Source organism: Camellia sinensis, chromosome 13 (assembly GCF_055761805.1).
Source record: "Camellia sinensis isolate YWXY chromosome 13, ASM5576180v1, whole genome shotgun sequence".
Classification (NCBI taxonomy): Eukaryota; Viridiplantae; Streptophyta; class Magnoliopsida; order Ericales; family Theaceae; genus Camellia; species Camellia sinensis.
Genome location: NC_138973.1, coordinates 146,715,391 through 146,741,330, shown reverse-complemented (window position 1 = coordinate 146,741,330; position 25,940 = coordinate 146,715,391). Strand labels below are relative to the sequence as shown.

At 36.0% G+C, this 25,940-nt stretch overlaps 2 protein-coding genes across 4 annotated transcripts; one reads left to right on the top strand and one right to left on the bottom strand.

The window, feature by feature from the left end:
• Positions 1-444: 444 nt before the first annotated feature.
• Positions 445-25,725, bottom strand: LOC114257842 (putative F-box/LRR-repeat protein At1g56400). 3 transcript variants are annotated; one of them, XM_082903721.1, is made up of 5 exons: positions 25,546-25,725; positions 25,043-25,135; positions 17,160-18,095; positions 16,908-17,051; positions 445-1,024 (listed from the first exon to the last, which is right to left on the bottom strand). In XM_082903721.1, the coding sequence occupies exons 3-5, from the start codon at positions 17,256-17,258 to the stop codon at positions 683-685; spliced, it is 585 nt and encodes a 194-aa protein (XP_082759847.1). In that variant the 5' UTR covers positions 17,259-18,095; positions 25,043-25,135; positions 25,546-25,725; the 3' UTR covers positions 445-682. The 3 variants fall into 3 exon arrangements, with proteins under 3 accessions (XP_082759847.1, XP_028053446.2, XP_028053445.2); XM_028197645.2 differs by having other exon boundaries at positions 25,546-25,700; XM_028197644.2 differs by lacking the exon at positions 25,546-25,725 and adding an exon at positions 25,228-25,341.
• Positions 10,131-12,385, top strand: LOC145806490 (uncharacterized). The gene is made up of 2 exons (XM_082903719.1): positions 10,131-11,849; positions 11,957-12,385. The coding sequence occupies exons 1-2, from the start codon at positions 10,270-10,272 to the stop codon at positions 12,258-12,260; spliced, it is 1,884 nt and encodes a 627-aa protein (XP_082759845.1). The 5' UTR covers positions 10,131-10,269; the 3' UTR covers positions 12,261-12,385.
• Positions 25,726-25,940: the final 215 nt, after the last annotated feature.

Genomic DNA, 25,940 nt, shown 5'->3' with positions numbered 1-25,940 from the left:
GAATATTTGTAAGATGTTGAAACTTGGTGGTTCTTGTTGCTTCTAGTATGTTTTGTTCAAGTATTTTAGATTTCATTTTATAACTTCATCACTTAACACTGAAATATTATTATTCTAAAATCAGTGGAATGTTATTTTCAAAATTCATGAAAATTATTTGTGTAAAATATTTTATGCTAAAACAAACAAAGCCTTACTGAAAAAAATATTGTTTGACCATTTTATTTTTAAAAAATACCAAAAAAATTATTCCCAACAATTTTTTTTGCACAAATAGGAATACAATAATGATTTTTTTTTTTTTTCGGTTGCAAGTTTTCGTTGTTTATGAAAACAGTAAAAATGGATAAAAAAAACATAAAAACAGTAAAAATGGATAAAAAAAACATAAAGAGAATGAAATGTAAGTAGTACACCATGCTGCCTGAGTTCGATTCGCCCGAGTTGTTCAAAATCCAATAAATTGTTTTTTTTTCCTCTTAAAAGTGGAAATAAAATTAATCAAACTAGACTTGAGTTGATTCTGCTCAAGTTGTATCCCTAACCGTGAGATGACAATATTGGTAAAAACATTTTAACCAATAAATTACATCCACATATTCATGTCTACACCAATAAATAGTTACAAACTAAAATTTTAAAGAAAAAGTATAAATTATGTTTTCCAAAACATGGATTCTAGCTAAATAGTTTTTGTAGCATAAATATGCCATAAGAAAAGTAGTTCTGTATGTGAATTGACTTTTTCTTTTTGGAGCAAATCATAGGCACAAGCCTTCTTTTTGTGCCATTCAAACCATGGGCACCGGGAGCTCGTCCACTTTCCACCTCCATGGTACAATCTCTTTTGGGTGCTCAGAATCAGTCGCTCAAGTGAGACAGCATTCTCAAGCAAATAAATAGCAAGCTCCATCTCATTCGATCTCCCCAAGAAACTGTGTACTTCAACCTCTTTCAGTTCACAATGTACATGTTTTGAGTACTGCTGCTCTATTCTTCGACCTCTGGATCTTCCATTGTGTAACTGCCACCAACCAAAAATATATTTATATTCTTTTATGATAAATAACCTAACCTTAACAAAACTTCATTATATCATACCAAGAGTCTAGAACAAAAACGCATACCACAACCAAAAATGCAAAGCCATAAGAACACGCAAAAACTTCAACATATATATATAGGTTACAATTTGCAAAATAAATCTCAACACAACTCCCCAATACGAACCCAAAAATCATTCACCATGAAAAACAATAACGAGATGCAGGCCATGGAGCTGCAAAATCACTTAACTGTCTAGCATTTTTGAAATCTTTGTTACAGCTCCCAGAGAAATCTTAACTGATGCCATTTTCTCATAAACATTTTGAAAATCAGACACAAGCAAGGAACAAAACTTTTGTTTTCTTTCCATCAAGTGGTTGAAACGGCTCCTTTTCCTAGAAACCAACACAAAAAACTAGTGCAATACCGAAATTCCTGTGTTTCCATTGATAGGCAATGAAACAATGAGTCCTTTCACCACCTACTATGAATATCCAACAATAATTATCTCTATTTGCTGCTTTTTGTTAATAGAAAGGCATTTAAAAACAAAGAAAATTCTTAAATTTATTAGGAAGTAGGAAAGGAGAGAGGAGAAGATAAACAGGCATGTTTAATCACTTAAAAATCTTTCTTTGTTACAACAATGCAACCCTGAATTATGCACCTTCTTATACATCCAGATTGTATAACAATTCTTGGATAGCATTTACTTCAGGATTGCATAGTTGCGTCCCTTATGTAAAGATATGCACAGACCTCGACAGGTTTTAGTTTGTGTTTCTAAATATTTCCATATGTTTCCAAATTCGTTTCTCATTTCATCTGTTGTTTCCAAAACATGTCCATGCTAACCAAAACAACACACCAAGAAAGTTGGAAAATGATTTTAAAATGAATGAAATCATACAAAGTGTCAAAATTGTAATGTTTCAACCCTCTTGCCTTGATTAAATAAAAATTTAACTACTAGGCCAGTTAAAGCAAAATTTTGAGAAAGCCTTTCTTCTATAAAATGTGGGATGTTTCAACCCTCTTGCCTTAATTAAATAAAAATTTAACAACTAGGCCGGTTAAAGCAAAATTTTGAGAAAGCCTTTCTTCTATAAAATGTGGGGAGGTAGTTTTTGAGCAGGACCGAGTGGGTTCAAGGTTGGATGATGCACCATGACCTCTGATAGAGATACCACATGGCGAAACACGAACCACACAGGTGAGGGCAGTGGTCAAAGCCTAGTCAAAAAATGATACCCAGATGTGTAATCTTAGTGTGAGAAGGAACCAACTAATTGGATAAGGAAATGTTACCTTAAGAAGTAGAACCTAATCTACTTAAGAAGGTGTCCTTGCTAGGCAAGTGTATTCCTAGATGGAAAAGAAAATTTGTAAAAGTGGAATGACACTCCTATATAAAGGCTACACCCCCAAGCGTCGAGGTATGAGTTTCTAGTTAAGAGCATTAGAGCATTCTTGAGTATTTTGGTGTTCTTCGAGGAGTTGTTGACTTGAGCATTGAAGTGTCCTCTAGCCGACGAAAAGATCGAAGAAGTGCTCACCTCAATTTTGCAAATGTAGAGCTCAAGAGTATTAATTCACATCATCAACCATGTGGTCCAATTTTTACCAACAATTTGGTGCCATTTGTGAGAAACGAGGACAAGATGTACCAAAGCTCAACACAAAGGCATAGGCGAAGAGGACGCGAAGGACAATAGAATTGGTCACAACGTGGAACAAATTCACAAGTGAAGGCCAATGGGGCTAAGGATGTAAAGTAGCTATCACAGATGCAAGAAGTGCCGCACCACAACCGTGTCCTCGAGGTCCTCACTGGATAGGTGGTGAAGCTCGAGAAGATAAGTCTCCATGCTCAAGAAGAGCAAAGCTCATCCGAGCAATACTCACTAGAAGAATACCCAAGATTGCCATATCTAAGGTCAAGTTCACTGAAATCCATTGTAAAAAGAGAAGCCACAGCATGAGAGCAATGAGAATATAGAGTAACGACGATTATAGAAGTTGGAGCATATAGGCTCAATAATTTGGAAGGCAATTGTTTGTGTAAATTGTTGTCTTGGGCCAAGGGCCCGAAGCAATGGTATTCTCAGTCGAGATCGGTAAGAAGAAAAAGCCCAGTTTGGGAAACAACACATGTTTGGGTGCACTTCCAGGGCTCAATTGGTGTGAGGGCAGGTTGTTGTCAACTTGAATGTATTAAAGACATGTCCCTTGCAAAGCAAGAAGCTGATAAAAAGTCTAGCCAAGATTAGTAGGACCACAAACAAGGTTCGCTCAAGGAATCCATAATAGCTTTTAGAGTGAAGTACTCACATAAGCTAAGTGACTTGAGGTCTGGGACACAGCCGAGAACAATGCTCACAGTGGTGGGCATAAAGTAATCCAGCCGAGGTGATATGCTCTCACATTAGTGGGCTAAGTTGAAGTTAGTATATGAAAAGGGGGAAGGAAAAAAAAACCACAGTGGTGTCCTTGTGGTTGATGGCAACATCTGAGTCGCCACAATCTAATTAGAAAAGTATCTTGGATAGGGAATACTTGCTGGGCAAGTGTATTCCTAAATGGAAAAGGAAGCATTTAGAAGCAGGATGGCATTCCTATATAAAGGCTACACCTCCAAGGATCAAGACATGAGGGTTTTGGTTATGATCATTAGAGCATTGATGACCATTTTGGTTGAGCAACAGAGTGCCCTCTGGTCAACAACACAATCAGGCAGGTACCTCGATTTACAGGTGCAGAACCTAGGAGTACTCATTCACGTTAGCAAGCTCGTTTCTCAAACCTCAGGAACCAATTTTTCCTTCATCAACCATGTGGTCTATTCTTTTACCCACACATCAAGGATTCCCTCAACTTCATTCCAATTTCAATTTGGGACATCAGGTCCCCTACTGTAGTCTTCTCCCTACAAGAACATGGTACATAGTATTTGCTCCAATTTACATGAACATAACACATAAAACACAATCTCAAATCAGAGGTACATCACACCAACTAATTTATAATACTCAAATAGTGTGCATCTAAGGGAATATTCATGGCGTGACATATACCCGAGGGCAAAGGCAACTCAAACTTATTTGAGACCCCCAAGGCAAAAAATCTAATTGGGGCCCTTCATAAATTTTTGTACAGTTTTTTTATTTTTTAATACCAGTTTTTATTTTCTAATACAATAATTTTTTATCTAAAAGTCATAGCAATATCTCTAGCCTTCATAATCAAAATATTTTTGTAAGCAAGTCTTTTTGTCTTGAATGAGATAACAAAAGAAGTGTAAATGTAATGATGAGACTCTTTTTGAATCCAATGAAAGGTTTTGGTCAATATGCAATATGCAACCTCCATATTGTCTCCATTAAATATACTAACAAAATACAATGACGAAACTAATTTTGTTGTTTAAATGCCAAAAGTACCCTTGATATCATTGTAACCAAACACACCCATCTCATAACTTCACACCACAATCAAACACCCAATACCCCCTCTGGCCCCACTGCCTCTTCCCTCTCCATTACTCTTCCCCTCTAAACTGCGACTACCCAACCTCGTAAACTCTTCTTTATTTTTTTTCCCTCTAAAATGCATTGAATCTTTCTCCTCTGTCTCAAATGCATTTTCTCTCTCTCAAATTGTTCTCACAGATTCAACATCAAATTACTTATATATACATGTATATTGCTACTATATATATAAATATATTTACACTTACATTTGTGTATAGATAGATTAGCACAGATGTAAGTTTCAATCACCGCAACCATTGCAATTCCCAGTTCCCACAACCTTCTCTGCGAAATCCTAACACCACCACCACCCCAAGGCTTACCTATCACTAAATCAGCATCACGGATGCCACTGTAAAAACAAATAAACCACTCATTCACCAAACCCAATATCCATTCTTCTCCACCGATCACTCATGCCTCAATAATAAAAGGCCTATCATGGTTTTAATAAATAGACCAATAATCCATAAGGAGAGATATAGAGAGAGGGAAAAGAGAGTTTGTATACGTACATGTGTGGTGGTCACAACGGTGGGAGGCTAGAGCTTGTGGTTACAAAATCCAATTCACAGATCAACCGTGATGGTGGGGCTACTTTTGGGCTTGCGGTGGTGGTGCACCACATCCAATTTTCGCCAACTATAGGAAGTGGTAGTGGTGGGTTCTTGATCGCAATGGGTTGTGATTTTGTGGCAAAATAACTTGATTATGGCAGTGTAAAGAGGTGTTAGGGTGTCACGCCCCCAAACCGCCCCTAGTAGTTTGGTGCCGTGATGGCCAGTAATCCGAGATTACCGAAGGCCGACTTACAAAATCAAACACAATCAGAGTATAAAATATGGGGCTTACAAGTGCGGAAGCAATATATATATATACAGAATCTAAATAGTCCATGAGAGCCGTGCTTAAGTCCAATGAAATGACATACATCTTTACAAAGTTTTACAACTTAAATACAATAAGGAAATGAGATACAAAACACATCTTGACCAAAAGGCTTCTCAAGCCGACATATACAAGTACAAATGAAAAATAAGCCAAGAAGCATGATCTTCAAGATGGTACAAAAATGCTAATCCAAAACATGTCGGCTATGCACCCAAAACACATCGGCATCACGTCTAGGCCTCAATGCCTTCTTGTTCATCACCTACATATATATAGAGAGGGTGAGCTTGGATACTCAGTGAATGATATTAGAAATAAAGGTTTTGCATGATTGATATCCAAGATTTCTTTCAAAACAATACATAGCATACTTTACAATCAAGGAGAAATCAAGTTCATTGCCGGCCTTTCAAGTTCTTTGGATGTTATTACATCTACTTAATACAAGAGGGTGATGACAATTCCAAGACAAGAGTGCAGTTGCATTATAGTCCCCTGCAACTAAGGACTTTCAAGACAAGAGTGCAGTTGCATTATAGTCCCCTGCAGCTAAGGACTTTCAAGGCAAGAGTGCAGTTGCATTATAGTCCCCTGCAGCTAAGGACTTTCAAGAAATGTCATCAAAACAAGATAGTGTTTCATATACAAGTAGGGATAGTCATTCATGCTAGATCAAGTACTTTTCAAAACAAGCAAAGCGAAGCTTTAACAAAACGTTATAACATAGCTTTATTAGAAATACCACTCACATAGTTTCTTCACACGTCGGGGTCGAGACAAGCCCAAGTCCTACAAACACAGGGCAAAGCCTATTGAATGCACCTTCAACAAGTTTCGTATGTACACAAATGGTTTCGGAAAACATGCTGGGCACCAACCAGGTCCAGGCCGAGGTTCCATACCTCCTCGCCGAGGTGTGTTCCCGAGGGCCACATGCAAGGAAAAGAGGTCGGGAAACTCTGGGTTTCCCTCTGCTGATGAACATGAAGAACATGAGGGTGAAAACATGAAAAATATGAATGCCCAATCATAATCTGTCACCACAAATCTGGGATTTTCGTGCTATGAGTTTGAAAACATGGACCTGGGTACCCGTACTTGGAATTCTTGCGGAAATAAACACAAAAACATGATTCTTTATGCAAGCTTTCGGATCAAAACAAGACTTTCTTGAAGAACACATGAATGTCATTTTCTCTTTCTAAAATCGAACTTCAAAACGATGCATGGCTTACAAATCATATCCGATCATTCAATGCAACAACATGAACATAGAGAACATCATGAGCAGATCAAGAATCTAACCTTAGAACACGGATTTAACGGTTCGATTTCTAGGAATCAAGCTTGAAGATCTACTTCCTCACTCTAAAACTCTTTCTTCCTCCTAGAGCTTCTCTCTCTACAAGACAAGGTTATGACACCAAATGATAGTTTTCTATACCCGGTTCTGGGGTTAACCCTCTACTGAGACACGTGGCAGCGGCTGGTTGGGTTCTTCCTGAAAAGGTGGCTGACAGGCTAGACAAAGCATGGTGGAAGGGTGTTCAACAAGCAAAGCGGTATGGGCTCTCTGACAAGGCAATGACATCGGCTAACAAGGCGTATTTAACAAGCTACACGGAATGGCACTCCGGCAAGGGGTGACATCGGCTAACAAAGGACTTCGGCAACTAAGGTGACAATGACCTCGGCTAGGAAGGACAACACTTGACTAAGCTGTGCCACATCTTGGCCTAGATGCGCCACACCTCGGCCTAGGTCATACCACTCCAGGACGAGATCACTTGGGTGCAAGGTAACACCTCGGCTAAAAGTGATCAAGGCAAGGACGGAGGTCGACAAGGGGTTCCAAGATACTACTACTAGACTAAGGATGACCTCGGCTTGGAATAACATCGGCTAGCATAACTCAGGTAAGGCGTGACCTAAGTTTCACATCAAGGAAGGAACAAGACAAGCATACTACACTTAGACAAATCACAAGGCTTCAAAACAAGGCATGGATCACATTAGCTCAAGCGAAACAAATCACAACATACACATGCAAACTTAACAAGTCATAATCACACAGATGCCCACGAACATGATGAGAACATAAAATGTGGGTTCCTACATAGGGTGCCCGCTGTGCTGGGTGTGGTAGTGGGGAGGGAACAGACAAGAAGAGGAAGGGATTGGTAGAGAGACAGTGATTATGATTGTCGATAGACAATGGTTGTGACGATGGAGTGAGATGAAGAGGGGTTGTGTTGGAGGGGTGGCTGCAACTGTGAGAGCGAGAAAAGAGAAAAGGAAACACAGAGACGAAGGAAGAAGAAGATGATGATGTTTGGATGTGTGGATGATGTTTGGATGTGTGGGTAGGATGTTTAAGTTAGAAGTGTTTGGTTACAAGGATTAAAAAATAGGTTAACTAACAAGGGTAAATGTGTAAAATCACAACCATTGTCAATAATTGTTTCTTGACAACTCTGACAAGGGAGGTAGTGTAATTTCAAAAACTACAAGAGAGATCCATGTAATTGTTAGAAATCTTAAGGGAGGTCTGTGTAATTAGCCCAAAAAAGAAATTAACGTTGGCTTCAAAAACAAAATTTTCATGTAACAAACATTCTCTAGAATTTCTGCTAGATTCTAACCCATAGCTTATGGTAGAACTACAATCAATATTTTGTTTCTTACATTTATGCCCAATAGACAAGGAGTTGGTGAGTCCATCGGACTTGGATACATAACGGATGGTATAATAGTGGCCGACTCCATCCACCCAAGCCGCACTCAAATGTGTGCCCAGTGGACAAGAAGTTGGATTGTTTATTGGCTTTACATGACTGTTTGGTGCTTTAGATAGATTTATCCTACAAACCTATCAATTCTCATTGCTACCTTTTTCCTAGACCTACTTTCTTTCACAAAAACCAACAGAAAGTAAAACTCTCAAACAAGTGCCTGCTCTCAGTTTTTTTTTTTTTTTTTGTTTTACTAGTTCCAATTTATTATCAGCATATCTCATTTCTTAATGTATTTTCTCACCTTTAGGCACAAGTGAGTGGATCCCATGTACATTTATTAACATGGGTCCCATTGCATTGTGTCTACGAGTGAGACAATAGGATAAGAAATGGGATTATGTACAACATTACTCTTAAAAAACACCTTAGCAATTGTAAAAGTGAATGCACACCTTAATTGCAAGAAACTCCTACTTGGGTGACGTTTCTTACTAAGACACACGATTTTGCGCTCCCAAGTAAGAAACCTATAAGATAGAAACTCTCAAGCATACAAATCTTGAAAAATAAAATAAAATAAAATAATAATAATAATAATAATAATAATAAAACTTATTCTAGTGCTTAGTATTTACATAATATTTATTTATACTTAACAAAGACAATTTATAGTAGGCATCAATCTCCAATAATAATTCATATTTTAACAAATATAACAGTAAACATAAGTACGAGAATATATTTATATATTTAATATATACACACTCCCATAGGCGCTCCCAACCTTAGAAACTTCTATATACCCTTGCTCCCGCTCCTGTCCCCACCCTTGCTTCTTACAACTAAGATGCACACATATGCACAAATGCACACAAGGGAGGGAAGTGAGTTGTTTGAACGGATACATAGATATGAAAAAATGAATGGCTAGCTATGAAGCACGGATACTCCAAAATAGGTCACGTATGCGTATCGGATACGTATCGGATACGGATACGCGCCCGATACGCGAGGATACGTATCAGATACGGGAAATGGAGTATCCGTATTTTTTTTTTAATTTTTGAATTTCGGATACGTCTCGGATACGGGAGGATACGGTATGGATACGGAATGGATATGGTATGGATACGGCGGGGGCAAAAAAATAATTTAAAAAACTTAAAATGGGGTGAAATTGTAAAATATGAAAATAAAGATGAAATTAAACACAAAAAAATGAAAAATAACAAACCAAACTCTGTCTTACCTACGAATTCGACGCAGCCGCGAAGGAGGAGGAGAAGCAGCTCGCCGATCATCTTAAACAGCTCGCCGATCGTCTCGAACAGCTCGCCGATCGTCGCGAACAGTTGATCGTCGCGAACAGCTCGCCGATCGTCTCGAACAGCTCGCCGATCGATCTCATCTCGATCAGGTTCGTCCATCTCTCTCTCCCTTTCGCTCCCTCTGTCTGTCACGAACTCTCTCTCTCTCCCTCTCCCTCTCGATCTCGCTCGATCTGTCTGTCTCGACTCTGGTTCGAGATGTCGATCTGTTTCTGCCTTCTGGACTTGGATGTTTATTTATTTATTTATTTATTTTTATATATGTAGACTAGACTCTGCAAATCACGTAAAAAAAAAAAAAAAAACACTTATATGTTGACTCTGCAAATTGAATAAGTTTATTGAATAAAACAAACAAATAAATAAATAAATAAAATAAGGTAAAAAAAACTTAGTAATAAATAAATAAATAAATAAACTTATTAAAAATAAAATTTGTCAACTTATAAAATTATAAACTTTGTAAACTTATTAATAAATCAAATAAGGTAAAAAAAATTTATTAATAAATAAATAAATAAATTTATTGATAAATAAATGAACTTTGTAAATTTTTTCCCCCTTAATTTGGGATTGAATTGCATTATGGTTGTTATGGGTGATGCTATATTGTTAAAATTGTTGAAATTTAATTGAATCGATGAATTTTTTGTTATGGATGAGGATGATGCATTATGGTTGTTATGGGTGATGCTATATTAATGTTTTTTTTTATTTGTTTACCATAAATTTTAGGAAATGAGTTCAGGTACGGGAAGTTTAGGTTCAACAAGTGGTACACCAATGGAAGAAGATGATCATGCTCCTCTTTGGTGTTATGTTACAAAACTAGAAAAATTGGGAGGAGGTGGTAATACTAGGTTTAAATGCAATTACTGTCAACAAGAGTACAGGGGGTCATACTTTAGGGTCAAGGCACATTTGTTAAAACTTTCTGGCAATGGGATTAGAGTGTGCCCCAAAGTGACTCCACAACACCTTGCTGAAATGCAAAAGAAAATTGAAGAAGTTGAGAAGAGGTTACAGATGGCTATGCCTAAAAAAGTTCCTTTACCACCTTCCACCCAATCTACTTCAACAAGTTCAGGGGCTTTAGATATTGGAGGATTTAGGATGGAGGGGTATGAGCCAAGAAAAAGAAAAGCTACTGAAACTTCTGCTCTAGAAAAGGCATTCAACCCAGTTATTCGTGAACAACTACATTCTGAGATTGCTCGCATGTTTTATTTAGCGGGGTTACCTTTTCATTTATCAAGGAACCCATATTATGTTAGTGCATTTCAATTTGCTGCCAACAATCCAATTCCTGGTTATGTACCACCCGGTTATAACTTGTTGAGGACTACATTGCTTCAAAAGGAAAGGGCTAATGTAGAGAGGTTGTTGGAGCCAACTAGAGCATCATGGAAGGAAAAAGGGTTGAGTATTGTTTCAGATGGATGGACTGATTCTCAAAGAAGGCCCCTTATTAATTTTATGGGAGCATCAGAAGCTGGGGCAGTGTTCTTGAAAGCTGTTAATTGTGAAGGCGAGCATAAAGACAAGTTTTTTATTTCCAACTTAATTAGTCAAGCAATTGAAGAAGTTGGACATCAGAATGTCATTCAAGTCATTACAGATAATGCTCCCGTGTGTAGTGCAGCTGGTTTACTCATTGAAAGTAAGTACTTGAATATCTTTTGGACACCATGTGTAGTTCACACATTGAATCTTGCTCTTAAGAACATTTGTGCTCCAAAGGAAACAGGGGATACTGCTTTTGCTTATGATGAATGTCACTGGATCACACTTTGTGTTGATGATGTGATGTTTATCAAAAACTTCATCATGAACCATTCCATGCGGCTAGCTATTTTCAATGAATTTGTACCCTTGAAGTTGCTTGCTGTTGCAGATACACGTTTCGCATCTGCCATTATCATGCTCAAAAGGTTTAAACTTATAAAGCGTGGCCTCCAATCAATGGTTATTAGTGACCAGTGGGTTTCTTACAAAGAAGACGATGTTGGGAAAGCCGCATCTGTGAAGGAAAAATTATTGAATGATGTGCGGTGGGATAAGATTGATTATATTTTGACTTTTACATTGCCTATCTATGAGATGCTTAGGTTTTGTGACACTGACAAACCATGCCTTCACTTAGTCTATGAAATGTGGGACACCATGATTGAAAAGGTGAAGGCAAGCATCTTTAGGCATGAAGGGAAGCTAGATCATGAGGAATCAATCTTTTATTCCGTTGTGCACAATATACTAGTTGAGAGGTGGTCCAAAAGTAACACTCCTCTTCATTGCCTTGCACATTCTTTGAATCCAAGGTAATAGCTTAATTCATACTCTTACTAATTACATTTCTTTGTTGACATTTGTCTTTTAATATGAATAACATAATTTAATTTTAAAACTTTCTAATGTTGTAATCTAGGTATTATAGTTCAACGTGGCTTGATGAAAATCCCAATCGTGTCCCTCCTCATAGGGATGAAGAAATTTCAAGTATGAGAAACAAGTGCTTCAAGAAATACTTTCCAAATTTAGAGGAGAGACGGGTTGTAAATGTGGAATATGCCAAGTTTTCAGGAGGTTTGGATATGTTTGGAGATTTTGACTCAAAGATTGATAGAGGAGTATTGGATCCACATATTTGGTGGTTTACAGATGGGTCTCCTGCTCCTATGCTTCAATCTTTAGCATTAAAATTGCTTGGCCAGCCATGTTCCTCATCATGATGTGAAAGGAATTGGAGCACCTACTCCTTTATTCACTCCATGAAAAGAAACAAAATGACACCACAACGTGCTGAAGATTTGGTTTTTGTGCACAACAATCTTCGTCTCCTATCAAGGAGAAGTCGACAGTATATTGAAGGAGAATCTAAGTTATGGGATGTTGGTGGAGATGCTTTTGATTCATTGGAGGGTGCAGGCTTACTTGAAATTGCAAGCCTTTCTCTTGATGAACCAGATATGGAAGCTGTGATATTCACTGATGAAGGGGAACAAGTTGAACCTATTGATGTTGAAGACTCTTAGTTCATAGGAATCTCTCTTTTTTTATCAAGTTGTCTTTTGTTTTAAGTTTTATTTTTATGTATGCTACATTACTAAAAATTGTTGAAGTTTTATTTTATGTATGTTACATTACTAAAAATTGTTGAAGTTTTATTTTTGTGTATGCTACATTACTAAAAATTGTGAAAAAATATATTTTTTTTGAACGTATCCCCGCCGTATCCGTATCCTACTTTTTTGAATTTTGCCGTATCGCCGTATCCGTATCGTATCGTACCCGTATCCCATATCCGTATCCGTGCTTCCTAGATGGCTAGTAAAGACCTACAAGGAACAAAATGGGTTTCCAGAGTGAAGGCTAACAAAAAAATCTAAAATAAGAACAAAAAATTTGATATATTGATGAAAATCCCTACAAAATCAGTTTTTCCCTTTCCTATTTGAAGTATAATCTTTGAATTCACTATGCAAAAACACATATATAGTACCACTATGTTAAATCATCACCAGAGACAGATACGCAAGACCCCTAAGGTATTACTTGTCCTTGAACTCGGATGGCATTTAATTTGGACGTCAAATTTGCATTTTTAAAAAAAATAATACATTGGTAATAAGGATATTTTCTATACTTGCATGATTGTACAGGTCATTTTAAACATGAAAGTGTTCTCAAACTCTCTTTCTAAGATGTTCTTATTGCTACCTATTAAACATGCAAGTTATTTTTGTGGTTTTTATGACAATATATCAGTCTTAATAATGAAAGAGTTCCCAGATGACCCAACTAAAATTATGGCACAAACTAGGTATGTTATCTGAGAAACATTAGCATGGACCCCCTATTCCCACTAAAAAAGAATAACAGCAAATAGTGTATCACCAAAATACGATAAAGACACTCCTATAGTTAGTAGGGGTAATTGCTGGTCTCCATGGAAATTGATAAGTGCCTAAATGCACACATTTAGACCCCCTATACTACGCTTGTTAAGTCCATAATTGTTATTTTTTCCTTATTCTAATGAATTTGTGTGTTGTGTCGGTTAATTGGGCTTTTGTGATGAAATGAGAAGAAATGGTAATATTAAAGGACCACAAGGTGAGGCCAAGCAAAGCAAGATAGAAAGTGCTCAATGTTGAGGTGAGCCCACGCTCAAAGTTGTAATGTGCCTTGAGCCCAGGCACACAAGAAGCTGAGTACTATCCGAGTGAGCCCGGGCGCAAGCCGTGGTGAGCTCAGGCGCACATGAGTGAAGCTACTGTCCAAGTGAGCCTGAGTGTAGGTCGTAGTGAGCCCCGGCGTAGGAAGTCCAAAAAATATAATTCTCATGCTTGTTTTGAGCCCAATCCCACCCTAATTAAAAGGGAATTATAAAAGGATGACTTAGGGTTAAAAAAATGGAGTTCTTCACATATTGAAAGACGGCACAATAGGCAAGAGGGAGGCAACCCAAGGTTCCAAGGATGGAGTTCTCCACATCCATGGCGTTCTTCACCTTCTCCATAGGCAGCTAATCTTCTTCCTTAGAGTGTAGATGAAACCCTAGCCAAGTAACCTTATTTTGTGTATTTGCTTTTGGGATTGATTATTAATACAATGATTGTATAATTGAGACAATTTTCTACTCAATTGAATTTATTCTTCCAATCTTGTTTGATGTATTTAATTTCTGTGATTTTAAATACATAGTTAATACAATAGTAATCTTTGTGCATGTATTTAAGAGTTGAGATAATTCACGCCTAGAGAAGACGAGACGTGCTACAACCCTAGTTCAGTGTAGACGTTTCTTGCCAATCTAAGATGAGTTATACATGATTCTTAAATTCATGAATCCTCTTGAAGACACTGTTACGGCTGGCAGCAACAACGAGTCACTATTGACTTAAGCAATCAATTCCCGAAATTGATAAAATGATTATCGTTGTGAAGCTAGAGGTGGATTCAAATCCCCGAGTCTTTTTATATTGAATCCCCCATTTAACTTTTATTTTTAATTAGTTTTCATCTATCACTTCATCAAACCTCATTCTCTCCAATTAATTTAAAAAGAGATTTCCAAGATTTAAAACAACTCAACCTTTTGTCCCGGAGGATCGACATCTGGACTCGAACCGTTATTCTATTTGAATTGGGGTTTAAGCTCGGTTCAATATTTTATTATTTATTTTTGGTGTGCAAAACGATCCATCAGAAATCTATGTCCCAGTTGCTTACACTTGTATCCAGATTTTTTTTCTCTAAAAGTGGGTAATGGAGAGAGTTTCCGATTCAGGGAGGATGTTTGGGTGGGTAATTCCTCTTTCGATGGGACATTTCCACTTTTATTTCGTATGGCTCGTCCTCATAATGCTTCCATCACTTCTTTAGTTTGCTCTAGTTTGGCATCGATTTCGTGGAATTTCAATTTCACAAGAAATCTTAATGATCGGGAAATTGTTGAGTTGGCATCATTGTTGTACTTCATGAAGTCTCATTGTGTCCAAATGTGACTGATAAGCGGGTTTGGACAATTCACTCTGGTGACTTTTTAAGCAAATCTGTCTTTGACAAAATCAGTGATAAACCTAAGGTTCCTCCTTCTACTCACAAAAGAATCTAGAAAGCAGCAGTGCCTCTTAAAGTGGGGATTTTTATGTGGTCTTTGGCTCATGGTAGAATCATGACTAACAATACCTTTCAAAAAAAGAGGCTTAATCGCTATCTTTGTCCTCAATGGTGTATCATGTGTAGACAAAGTGGGGAATCCTTTGAGCATTTGTTCTTGCACTGTCATATGGCCTTGGATCTTTGGCACCAACTCTTTTGTTTGGTTGATACTTTGGGTTGTGTCAGGCACTAGTGTTCAATTGATTTTAACTGATCTTTGTGGATTTCAAGGTAAAAAAAGAGCAAAAGTGCCGTGATTTTATGGCATTGTCAATCTTTTGGGTCATTTGGTTGGAAAGGAACACAAGGAAATTTGAGGACAAGTTTGAAGACACGGAGTCATTGTGGGATAGAGTGTGTTACTCGGCTACATTATGGGCCTCCATTTCGCCAGTGTTTAAAGGGATTCCATGTTTATTGATATCGAGGGATTGCACACCTATTTATGATGTATAGTTTGTTTATCTTTGGTTAAGCTTCTTATTGTGTATATTCATTTTGAGAGGACTCCTTGTCCTCATTATGTACTTATTAATCTATAAAAATTTCCTTTTGTTGTTGATCCAAAAAAAAAAAAGGATGGGAGAACAAAGAGATGCAATGAAACAATATAAAAAACTCCAACAATTTTAATGTAAAAATATTTTTTGATAAACTCAAGACAACTAACTCCAAAATATCACAAATAATATTTTTTTAATGTTTGACTAACCAAAATCACCAAAACTAAAATAGCTAATTTGATTGTTAGTTTTAAATTTTGGGGATTTACTCACTATTTTATTTTAGCTAAAAAATAAAAATAGCTAGTTTGATGGAGATGCTCTCAATAATGTTGAACAGAAGCATGCCACTGCTTTTAAATCTGTGTTTTGCCTAAGAGAAATAATAAACAAAGAAATTATGGAACCCTCAACAAATTACCAAATTCAACTAATGGCAACATAATGAAGGATCAACACAACCAAAATAACTATGTCAACAAGAACAGTATGTAGATAAACCAACCAACCACCACCCTAATCAATAAAACTAACGCTCCATTTGTTTGGTCGGAAAATTGTGTTTCTGCGTTTTCTAGTGTTTGGTACAGTGAAAAACAAAAGTCAACAAACACTTTTTCCGTGATCAACAGAAAACAAGCCTATATGAGAGGAAGATGATTTCCACTTTTAAAAGGAGGAAAACATTTTCCTGTGGAAAACATTTTCCGGATTTAAGTATTACCAATGCAACCACACCACCACCACCACCACCTCCATTGCTGCCACCACCACCACCCTCCCCTCAACACCAACACCACCACTACCACCCCACCACCACCACTCCACCTCCGCCTCCACTATCACCAACCCACAACCACTAATGCAATCATTAGTACATTAGTTTCAAGAACCCAACCAAACATAAGGAGACATTTTTTCTAAAAATGTTTTTCGTAGAAAATGTTTTCCATTGAAAAATGTTTTTTGTTTAAACAAACGGAGCACATGTTACAGTAAAAATACAAGTAAAGAGGTCCATATTTGTTGCATTTTACTAGGATAAATGAACCAATAAGGAAACGAACAATATATAAAAGGTAACGTGATTTATAGGAAATTGCTAAAAAAACATGAAACTATCATTGCAATTGTAGGAATTTGTATTCAATTCACTACACCATAACAATATCAAATTTTATCCTCATAAGAATGATTCTAATGACTCACCGACAAATGGAGCTTCTGCAGAAGAGGAGAAGCATTTAAGAGCGAAGTAAGAGAGAGAAGGTTAAAGTCTGATGATACCATAACAAACAACTCCAATTGTTTGAGAGAGTTGAATCTAGTTATCCTTGCAGGTATTGGGAGGACCTGAAGAGAAAAAAAGAACAAAGTTTTATATAGAAAAATATCCCATCTTCATACACAAAATGAAAAAGTACACAATAAAGAGTAATAATTCTTTCATTTTTTCCTCACCTCATCTGTTGTCAAGACTAGTGATAGGGTTTGAAGCCGAGGAAGATCATTTGCAATTCCATTGAACATATATTGTGTGCCCCTCTCATATGCAACCATGAACCTGATATGCACTTTTTCCAGCCGAGGAATGTCAAGAAACGAGAAGTTTTTCACTTTACCAATATATTCAAATGTGGTAAGACCAATAGCAGAAATCTCAAACTACTCTACTCCATAGTATTCATGCACAATCAAAATCTTCAAATGGAGGGATGGACCATGAATGCATAAAGTTTCAGGTAGAATACTATTCTTTAGCCTCAACCATTCAAGGTTTAAACAACTAGAAAGGATACTGTTAGCACAACTTTGATTTAGAGGCACATGTTCTAAATCAAGGGATTTTAGGGAGTTGAGACTGCTTACGAGATTAGGGGTTGGCCCTAGGTTGCATGATTTTAGGCACAAATACTTTAATTGAGATGAATCACCTTGAGGAAGAAGTTGACAGGGAAAATCATATAAGTTATTACTTTGACTTTCAGGACTAGCGGAAAACTCAAGATCAAGCTTTTCAGTTTTCATTATAATTGCAAATCTAATCCACCTATCAACATAACCAGCGTACTCGTTACCAAGACAAAAACAGATCCTGAGAGAGTCTAGCTTTTGACCATTGTATAGCTCCAAAAATTGATCAACTCCACTTACAAACTTACTCTTATCCTCCCATGAGATATCTGAATCTCCATTTGAGTACCTTGCTTTGTAGTTGATTCCGAGCACGGTATGAAGATCAAAATCAAGATTCAACATGAATGGACAGATATATCTCCATCTTCTAGACAGTATCCTTGCCTTGACAGAATCTCTAATACTCAAAAACGAGAGAATGCAAGAGAGAATGTCATCTGGCATTTCAGTAAGACGATCAATGGGTTTGAGGTCATTGCCCTAACATATTTCAACCAAAGAACATGTATATTAGTAATTAAATAAATTACTTTAATGGGCACAAGTATTTTCACAATTTCTAACCACCATACAAAAAGCCAAAGTGGCATAGATTGGTCTTTTTCCCAGAAGAATTATTGAGGGATTACGTTCCTAGGAGAAAACTGAGACAAAAATAGCATTAGCAGTGTTAGCATATCTACACTTATATTCATGTATGGGTCATCTTATAACGTACAGCATCTCTATATAGTATAGTCATTAAGGCATTTACTTTCTAACGATGGTGAAATATCCTGTTATCTGTTGTTGTATTAGGCAAGTTTCATTGCCAAGGAATGAAAGATCATTAACCACCTCCCTTTGGATCTCTTTGCAACGTCAATATAAACATTTTAACACTTATCTACATCGTTGTTGACGGTTTCAACTTTCAAGCAAGATGTAGTGCAAGCTCTAACAAAAACTGCTTGATTTGCGAAACTAATTGGCATAGTAGTGTAAATCATATGTGTTTTTCTCATGAGGCATTGACAATACACACTGTTGGGGTTGTAGTTTGACCTAGTAATGCTCTTCCATGAGACAGATAGGGAATGTATTGTAAATTGGTCTCATTAACTTGTTCAAATTGTCTGACCATTTACAGACAAAGATAATCTATATGTTATTATTTTAATGGAAATAGAATAAAGTCGAAGATAGTATTTCTCATATAAAATTTCTAACTCTCAACGGTAATTTGGTTGGATCATTTTCAATATCAAGACTTTAATATATTGTCCAAAAATTAGGACAAAATAACTTGCATTTTCTCCTATAATAAGGCAGCAGTTAACACTCATCCCGTATAGAAATCTGCAAAGTAGGGTCATGCTTACAATATGGGGCAGTTATGGACCAGTTCTATGAACCGGACTTATTTACCAATAAAGCCTGCTCAAACTTTCAACGATTAAAAATAAATCAAAACTCACAAACAAAAACCAAAATGTCCCAATCATTTATCACTTTTATAAATTTTTCACTATCATTACCAGTACTAAATGATTATTCCACAAACAAAAAATATAAAATATACATCTATAAAGTCTAAAAAAATTCTCATTATCAAAACGAAGGCAAACACATAATTTTTTTTACTAAAGACCTATGAGTCTGGTCCGGTCCATAAGATCCGAAGGTAGGACCACGAACGGAGACAGGATTTTACACTGAGGGGGGCAACCAGTGCCGTCTCCATAAATTTTTATTCACTGCAGTGTTCAACAACAATTTTTTTCGACTTAACCGGCCTTGGTAGTTTGAAATTTTCATCACCCACATCCAAATCAGACTGGCCAGTGAGTTGAATTCTTTAAGCGATTTCAATTTGGTAGATTAGGCAGGTTGAGTTTGATTAAATCTGGAATCCAAAATCTGGACTTTTTTTTCTTTTTGACACTATTAAAATCTTCAATGCCGACCAAGGAAAAGAAAATTAAAAAAAGCTTCATATACATCCTTAGAATACAAGCAGCTTCCAATAATCATAATCATAAACAAAATACAAACAACAAAAATAGAAATATAAAAATTATCGAAAAAACATATTAGTTAAAAAATAAATGAACTTTGTATACAGCTCACAAAATCAACATTCTTACGCATCAATACAAGAAAAAATTGAAACAAAAAACATAATCTATACAGACAAGAAAAGCAAAAGCAAATCTTTATTTTTAATTGGAGAAAAAAAACGCAAAAGTGGGGGGTTTTCTGTAAATGAGGTCCAAAGGGTGCTTGAGGGCAAGGGTTGCAGACTTGCAAAAGTGTGGGCATGTGGGGAGGCAACACCGGAGTGACCGGTTGATGTGGCGAACGCCAGTGGTTGGATGAGTCTGAGGGGGTGATCAACATTAGAGAGACATCGAGATCTGCATGACAGAAGAGCCGTTCGAGTGTGTGTGAGAGAGATATAAATTATCACCAATTTCCCTATTTCATACCCAAATTATTAATTTAGTCTACTTTTTTTTTTTTGTTTATGTTCATGTGATTTAATTGGAGACGATTCTACAAATTATTAACCGTTGAACCCTAATTAATGGGCAAGAAGGTATTTTTTTTATTTGAAACAACTTAAATTATACAACCAAACACTCATTAAATTGGTTGTGAGGTGTTGTTTGTTCAAAATAATAAGAAAAATAAGTATTTTGTTAAATGATTTAAGTTGTTTAAATTTTGAAATAAAATTTGAAGAAATTATAAATAAATAAAACCCAGGGTTTGCCTTTAGTGAAATATCAAACCCTGAGATTTTTAATTCTTCAATTCCAACCGTAAGTTTTTGAAACAAATTCAAATTGAACCATCCGTCCATATCTATTTAAAACCATTAACAAAAAAAATTATTTTGCAACATGTAGCATTATATTATTCACTCTTCCAACTTTAAGTCAATTACAATTTCACCTAAACGACACATGATCACAACCATCTTTACCAATCATCATAACCATCTTTACCAATCATCATGACCTTCCATCACAACCTTATTATACATCCCACTATACTTGATTATCCTCTTCCACTCCTTCTCCTTGCCCATACCCTATCGTGATCCAACCCTTCCTGTTCAACTTCACATTCCGCCATAGCCATCGCCAATCTCCCTTTCCCTTTGCCCGCAACCATCCATCACTATCCCTCAATTCACTGCCTCCTTCCACTCCTCCCACCACCAGTGCCCCTACCTCAATTGCCATTGTTTTTGCTATATCTTCCTCTCATTCATCTTTAATCACCACCACTTCCCTCCCCTTCCATCAACGACAACCACATCCTTCATTCCCTTCCACTAGCGACTACCACTTCTTTTTTTCCCCAATGGCGACACCACCTCCTCTTACTTTCCACCTATGACCGCCTTTTTTCCACCAACGATTACCACTTCCTCCTTTTCCACAACAATCGCCACTTGCTTTCTCTTCTCCACCAATGACTACCACCACCGTCTCCCCTTCTCCGTTCGTTCCCATTACTCATTCTCATTGATCACTATTATTATACTTCTTGATCTACATTCCCCATGCCTATTGATCCCCATTCCTTCTTTCCCTTTTCATATACAACCAGTGCCTCCCTCGCCAAATTCATACCTATATTAAAGATGAGTCAAATGCAGATTTTTAGACTACAAATTTTAAAGATTTTCAGATCTCTATCCCCATAAATGCCTGCGATTTTGCTTGTTGAATTTGTTTAGATCGAGAACGGGAGATGATGAATGTAGTGTTGGGGAAGGAGAAAGAATAAATAGGGTTGTTGTCAAAGAACAATAGAAGGAAGAGTGAGAGTGGTGGATCAAGGCAATGGTGGTTGCATCTGAGGGAAGAAAAGCATTGTTGAATGTTGAGGGTGGGTGAGAGAGAGGAAAGAGTGGATGTGGAAAGAAATAATGAAAGTAAATGACTAAAAGACCATTTTCTGTTTATTTTACTTAACGACGATGGACGGATGTATGAAATTGGGATCAAATAAAAAACTCAGGGTTGAAATTGAAAAAAATAAAACCTCGGGGTTTGCTCTGTTACTAGAGTCAAACGTTGGGGTTTTTTTTTGTAATTTTCCCAGTATTTATTTTTTTTCAATTAAATTAGACTTCAACGGTTAATGATTTGTAGAATCATCTCCAATTGTACTACATAAACATAAATTAAAAACTTTTGGACTAAATAGACAAAATTAATAGTTTAGGGATGAAATATAATAAATGGTGATAGCTTGGGGAATAAAAGTGAAATTAACCCACTCTATTACTATATAACATTATCCCACATCGAGAAGGCAACGAAGCATTAGTTATCCCACCTTCTATAAATAACGGTGATTTATCATTTTGGCACAATTAGGTTCACATCACCATTATCCTATCAATTATCCTTTTATCTCGTTGATCTAGATGAATATCAAGTTTTTGATTTTGTGATTTCTTATTGTTTGAATAAATTGTGATTTGGTGTAATTAAACTTTTATAATTATAATTTTTAATATTTTTGAGTTTTTTCAATTTGTAGAATTTTCTAATTTTTAGATTTGAGTTCTGATGTTGCATAAAATGACTTTGCCAAACTTGTAGTTTAAAACCAATTTTTTGGCACTAATATTGGCATTGGAAGGATTTTTGTGACGTCTATTCATTTTTTAGCTTTGCCAAGCCTTTTGGCTTGACCATTGAAATTGTTCGCTTGACATCAGCTATAGAAGACAGAAGAAAATTATGTTTAAATGAACCACCTAAATAATAAGTCTTTATGTGTATTTATAATAAAAAGGAATCTTAAAATCTAACTTAATTAGAAAAATAATTATATTATTATTAAATTAAAAATGATAATAAATACTCTCTCCGTTGCATTTTGTTTGTCCTTTTTTGGAAATTGCGCTGTTATTCGGATCAAGAAAAAAGGGCATTTTTGTGAATATATATATATATATATATATATTTTGCACAATCAAAAGAACAATTTTTTCTTGATTCGAAAAAAGGCACAATTCTAAAAAAAAACAAACAAAATAAGAGAGAGGGAACACTTATTAAGAAGTTTAGTTCTGTGCGGCTAAAGAGCTTGCGGGGCTGGAACAGGGTTTCTAAGTGCGGTAAAAAAAGGTTTGTAATCTCAATGGCTGGGCGTATTGGTTGGATAAGGAAGTGAGAAAATTATTACAAACATGGGACATCCACGTATTGGCGGTGTTTGGCAACTTTGTTTTGGGATTTTTTTTTTGATTTTTTCCACTACAAGACAAAGGTTTTGCAAAACAAAAAAAAAAAACAAATCTAAACAAAATATCACATCAAACCCCATAATCATTTCACTTTTTCTCTCACAAACATCACATCCAACCACAAAAAAACCCACTATCTTCCCAAACACAAAAAAAAAAAAAAAAAAATCTCCAATAATATCCTACAATTAAAAAAATCTACATAAAAACCCACTTCCCAAACACTCACATTGTAATCTTAAAAGTATTTACTACTATAGTAATAACAGACATGTTGTAATTATTTTCTCAATTTCTTGTCCAACTAATACGTGGATGACCCATCTTTTGAGATTACAAACCTTTTTCTAGGCTCTGTTTTTAATTTCATCGCATGTGCAAGCAAGAGACAAAGAAGTGTGTGCGCCTTCACAATTGCGTTCAACTTGATCATGTAGTGAATTTTTATTTATTATTATTATTATTATTTATTTTATTTTTGGTCAATGGACTGGGCAGTTGCTTGCTAGGCCCAATAGGGGTCAAAGGGACAAGTTTTTAGGTGCTTATGCTTTTCCGTTGGTGGCCCTTTATTTTTGTGAATGATATATGGCAGTGGGGCTTCTGAGCTTCAACTTTGTGATGGTATTTTTGGGCCCAAATAAAGCTAGGAACATTATCTATCTATTCTCTATTCCATATTATAAAGATAACAAGATAATTAATGTAGATGAAACCGGGTATCAATAACTGCCTCGAGCAGCTGTTTCACATAAATAGTGTGTCAAATACTTCTAATTATATATATATATATATACATATATATATATTTTCAAAGCAATGAGATGCCGTTTAGATTTTTGTTGGGATGAATGAGCTGAGCTGTAGCAATCGGTACAGTTGATTGAGGTTTTCAATTGTAAGGATCGAGCCAATTCAAATTTTAATTTAATATAATCAAGGCCCAGATAATTTTATTTATGCATAATTATAATGCTAATTGTTTAATTTTTCTACGCGAATTAGTTTATCGGTTCGCAAGAATGGTCTTCCATTTCAATTTGAGATTTGAGAGATACGCCCAGTAGATAATTTCTTTTATGTTAAAATATTGAGTTTAATTATTTTGTCAATATTTTGGAGATTAGAATAATTATTTACGCATTTGGGCTCCTAAAACTGTAGTATTTATACATAAATGGAGATATTTTTGGGAAGGCATGGCAGCCACTGTTATGCAACCGTTTGGGCCCAATTTGTGACCCATTTTGATGATCCGAATCGTTCAATTTTTAGAGTACATCAAGTGGAGTATACCTATAAAAAATCAAGTTGATCGGACATCATTATCCCTTTATCGAATGACATTTGTATTCAATTTTACACTTAAATTCACATTTACCATTTATTTTTTTAGATACGGATGTAATTTGATGAAAGGACTATCGATGTCCAATCAACTTGATTTCTTTTACAGGCATATTATACTAAATGTACCCCAAAAATTGAATGATTTGGGTCATCAAAATTGGCCCAAATGGAGGTGGTTAATGATCTTTCATTCCTTGGCAATGAAACTTGCCTAATAGAACAACAGATAACAAGATATTTCACCATTGTTAGAAAGTAAACGCTTTAATGGCTATACTAAATAGAGATACTATACGTTATAAGCTGACCATGCATGAATATAAGTGTAGATATGCTAACACTGGTAATGCTACTTTTGTCTCGGTTATCTCCTAGGAACATAATCCCTCAATAATTCTCCTGGGAAAAAGACCAATCTTTGCCGCTTTGGCTTTTGTTTGGTCCAGATTGGGTAAAACCAGGACCAATCCATTATCTACGGTTCTTGAGAAATTAGAACCAATCCAATCCGTTTAAATCGTGGAACCAATCCGTTTAAACATAGATTGGATCGGTTTAGGACTACGGGTTCACACAATGAAATAACAAAAAAAACATATAGAACATTTAAAGGAAACAAAAGCAAACAGCATCATGTGTTAACTGATCAACAAAAACAGCAACATATAAAATAACAAAAACCCATTAAAACAGTATCACCAATTCTCCAAAATGTCATCTTATGTAACAAAATTCCAAGCAAATTCAGCACTAGTAGACATTTCCCTTTCCACAAATTCTAAGCAAACAAACAGAGATAAACTGATTTTAGAAGGGGGCATACCTTTGAACCAGAAGGAGTTTCAGGCTGAGGATCATACTCTGGCTCAGACTGAGAGAGGTCGATGACATCATTTGTCTCTCCAGTACTTGACATCTATCAAACAAGACAAACAAATACATCAAAAAAAATAGGATTAATATTATTAGAGAACAGAAATCATACCAGAAATCAAACAAAAAATATACACTGTTTCTCTCCGTGCCACGGAAATCATACCAGAAATCAAAGAAAAAAAATTTATCCACACCACAGAAACCAAAGAAAAAAATAAAAACAGAAATCATATAATATACACACACCCATTTAAAGTACACTGTTTCTCTCCTTGAATACAGAAATCACTGTTTCAGTAAAAAATAAAAACAGAAATATATATATATACACACACACCCATTTAAGATAAAAACTGAAAAAATAAATAAATAAAAACTCTTACTTACACACCCACACCCATTTCAGAAACAGAAAAACAGTTCACCGAGAGAGAGAGAGAAGAAGCTCACCGATCTGATCTAAGACGGATGAGAGTGTGAGAGACAGTACCGAGAGAGACAACTCAGTCTGAGATGAGAAAGCGAAGAGAGAGAGCACCGAGAGAGATGAGAGTGTTAGAGACAGAGACAGAGACAGAGACAGTGTGGCGTGAATGAATTAGGGTGACTTTAGCTTTTATGGGAAACAATAAATTATATTGCGTGGGAGGGCACGTAGCATAAATATAAATTATTTCTATTTCGGTTCCAATTTAGGGATATTTGGAAAATTTGATTTTTAGTAACTTTTTTAAGTTTGTAGCAAAAGCTAAAAGTTAGATTTTTTATATTTATTTTTTTCATTTGAGAAGTTGAGTTTTAGCCACTAGTGAAATTATAATTCTACTCTTCATGGGTCAAAATGT

Bases quoted from the DNA above. Each gene is read 5' to 3' on its own strand.
- LOC114257842 (XM_028197644.2), bottom strand. From the start codon at position 25,326: ATGATTTCTGTTTTTATTTTTTTCTTTGGTTTCTGTGGTGTGGATAAA. The intron at 25,136-25,227 runs GTATATTTTTTG...CTTGTTTGATAG, and splicing joins GTGGCACGGAGAGAAACAGT to ATGTCAAGTACTGGAGAGAC. The intron at 18,096-25,042 runs GTATGCCCCCTT...GAAATATGTTAG, and splicing joins AAACTCCTTCTGGTTCAAAG to GGCAATGACCTCAAACCCAT.
- LOC145806490 (XM_082903719.1), top strand. From the start codon at position 10,270: ATGAGTTCAGGTACGGGAAGTTTAGGTTCAACAAGTGGTACACCAATG. The intron at 11,850-11,956 runs GTAATAGCTTAA...GTTGTAATCTAG, and splicing joins GCACATTCTTTGAATCCAAG to GTATTATAGTTCAACGTGGC.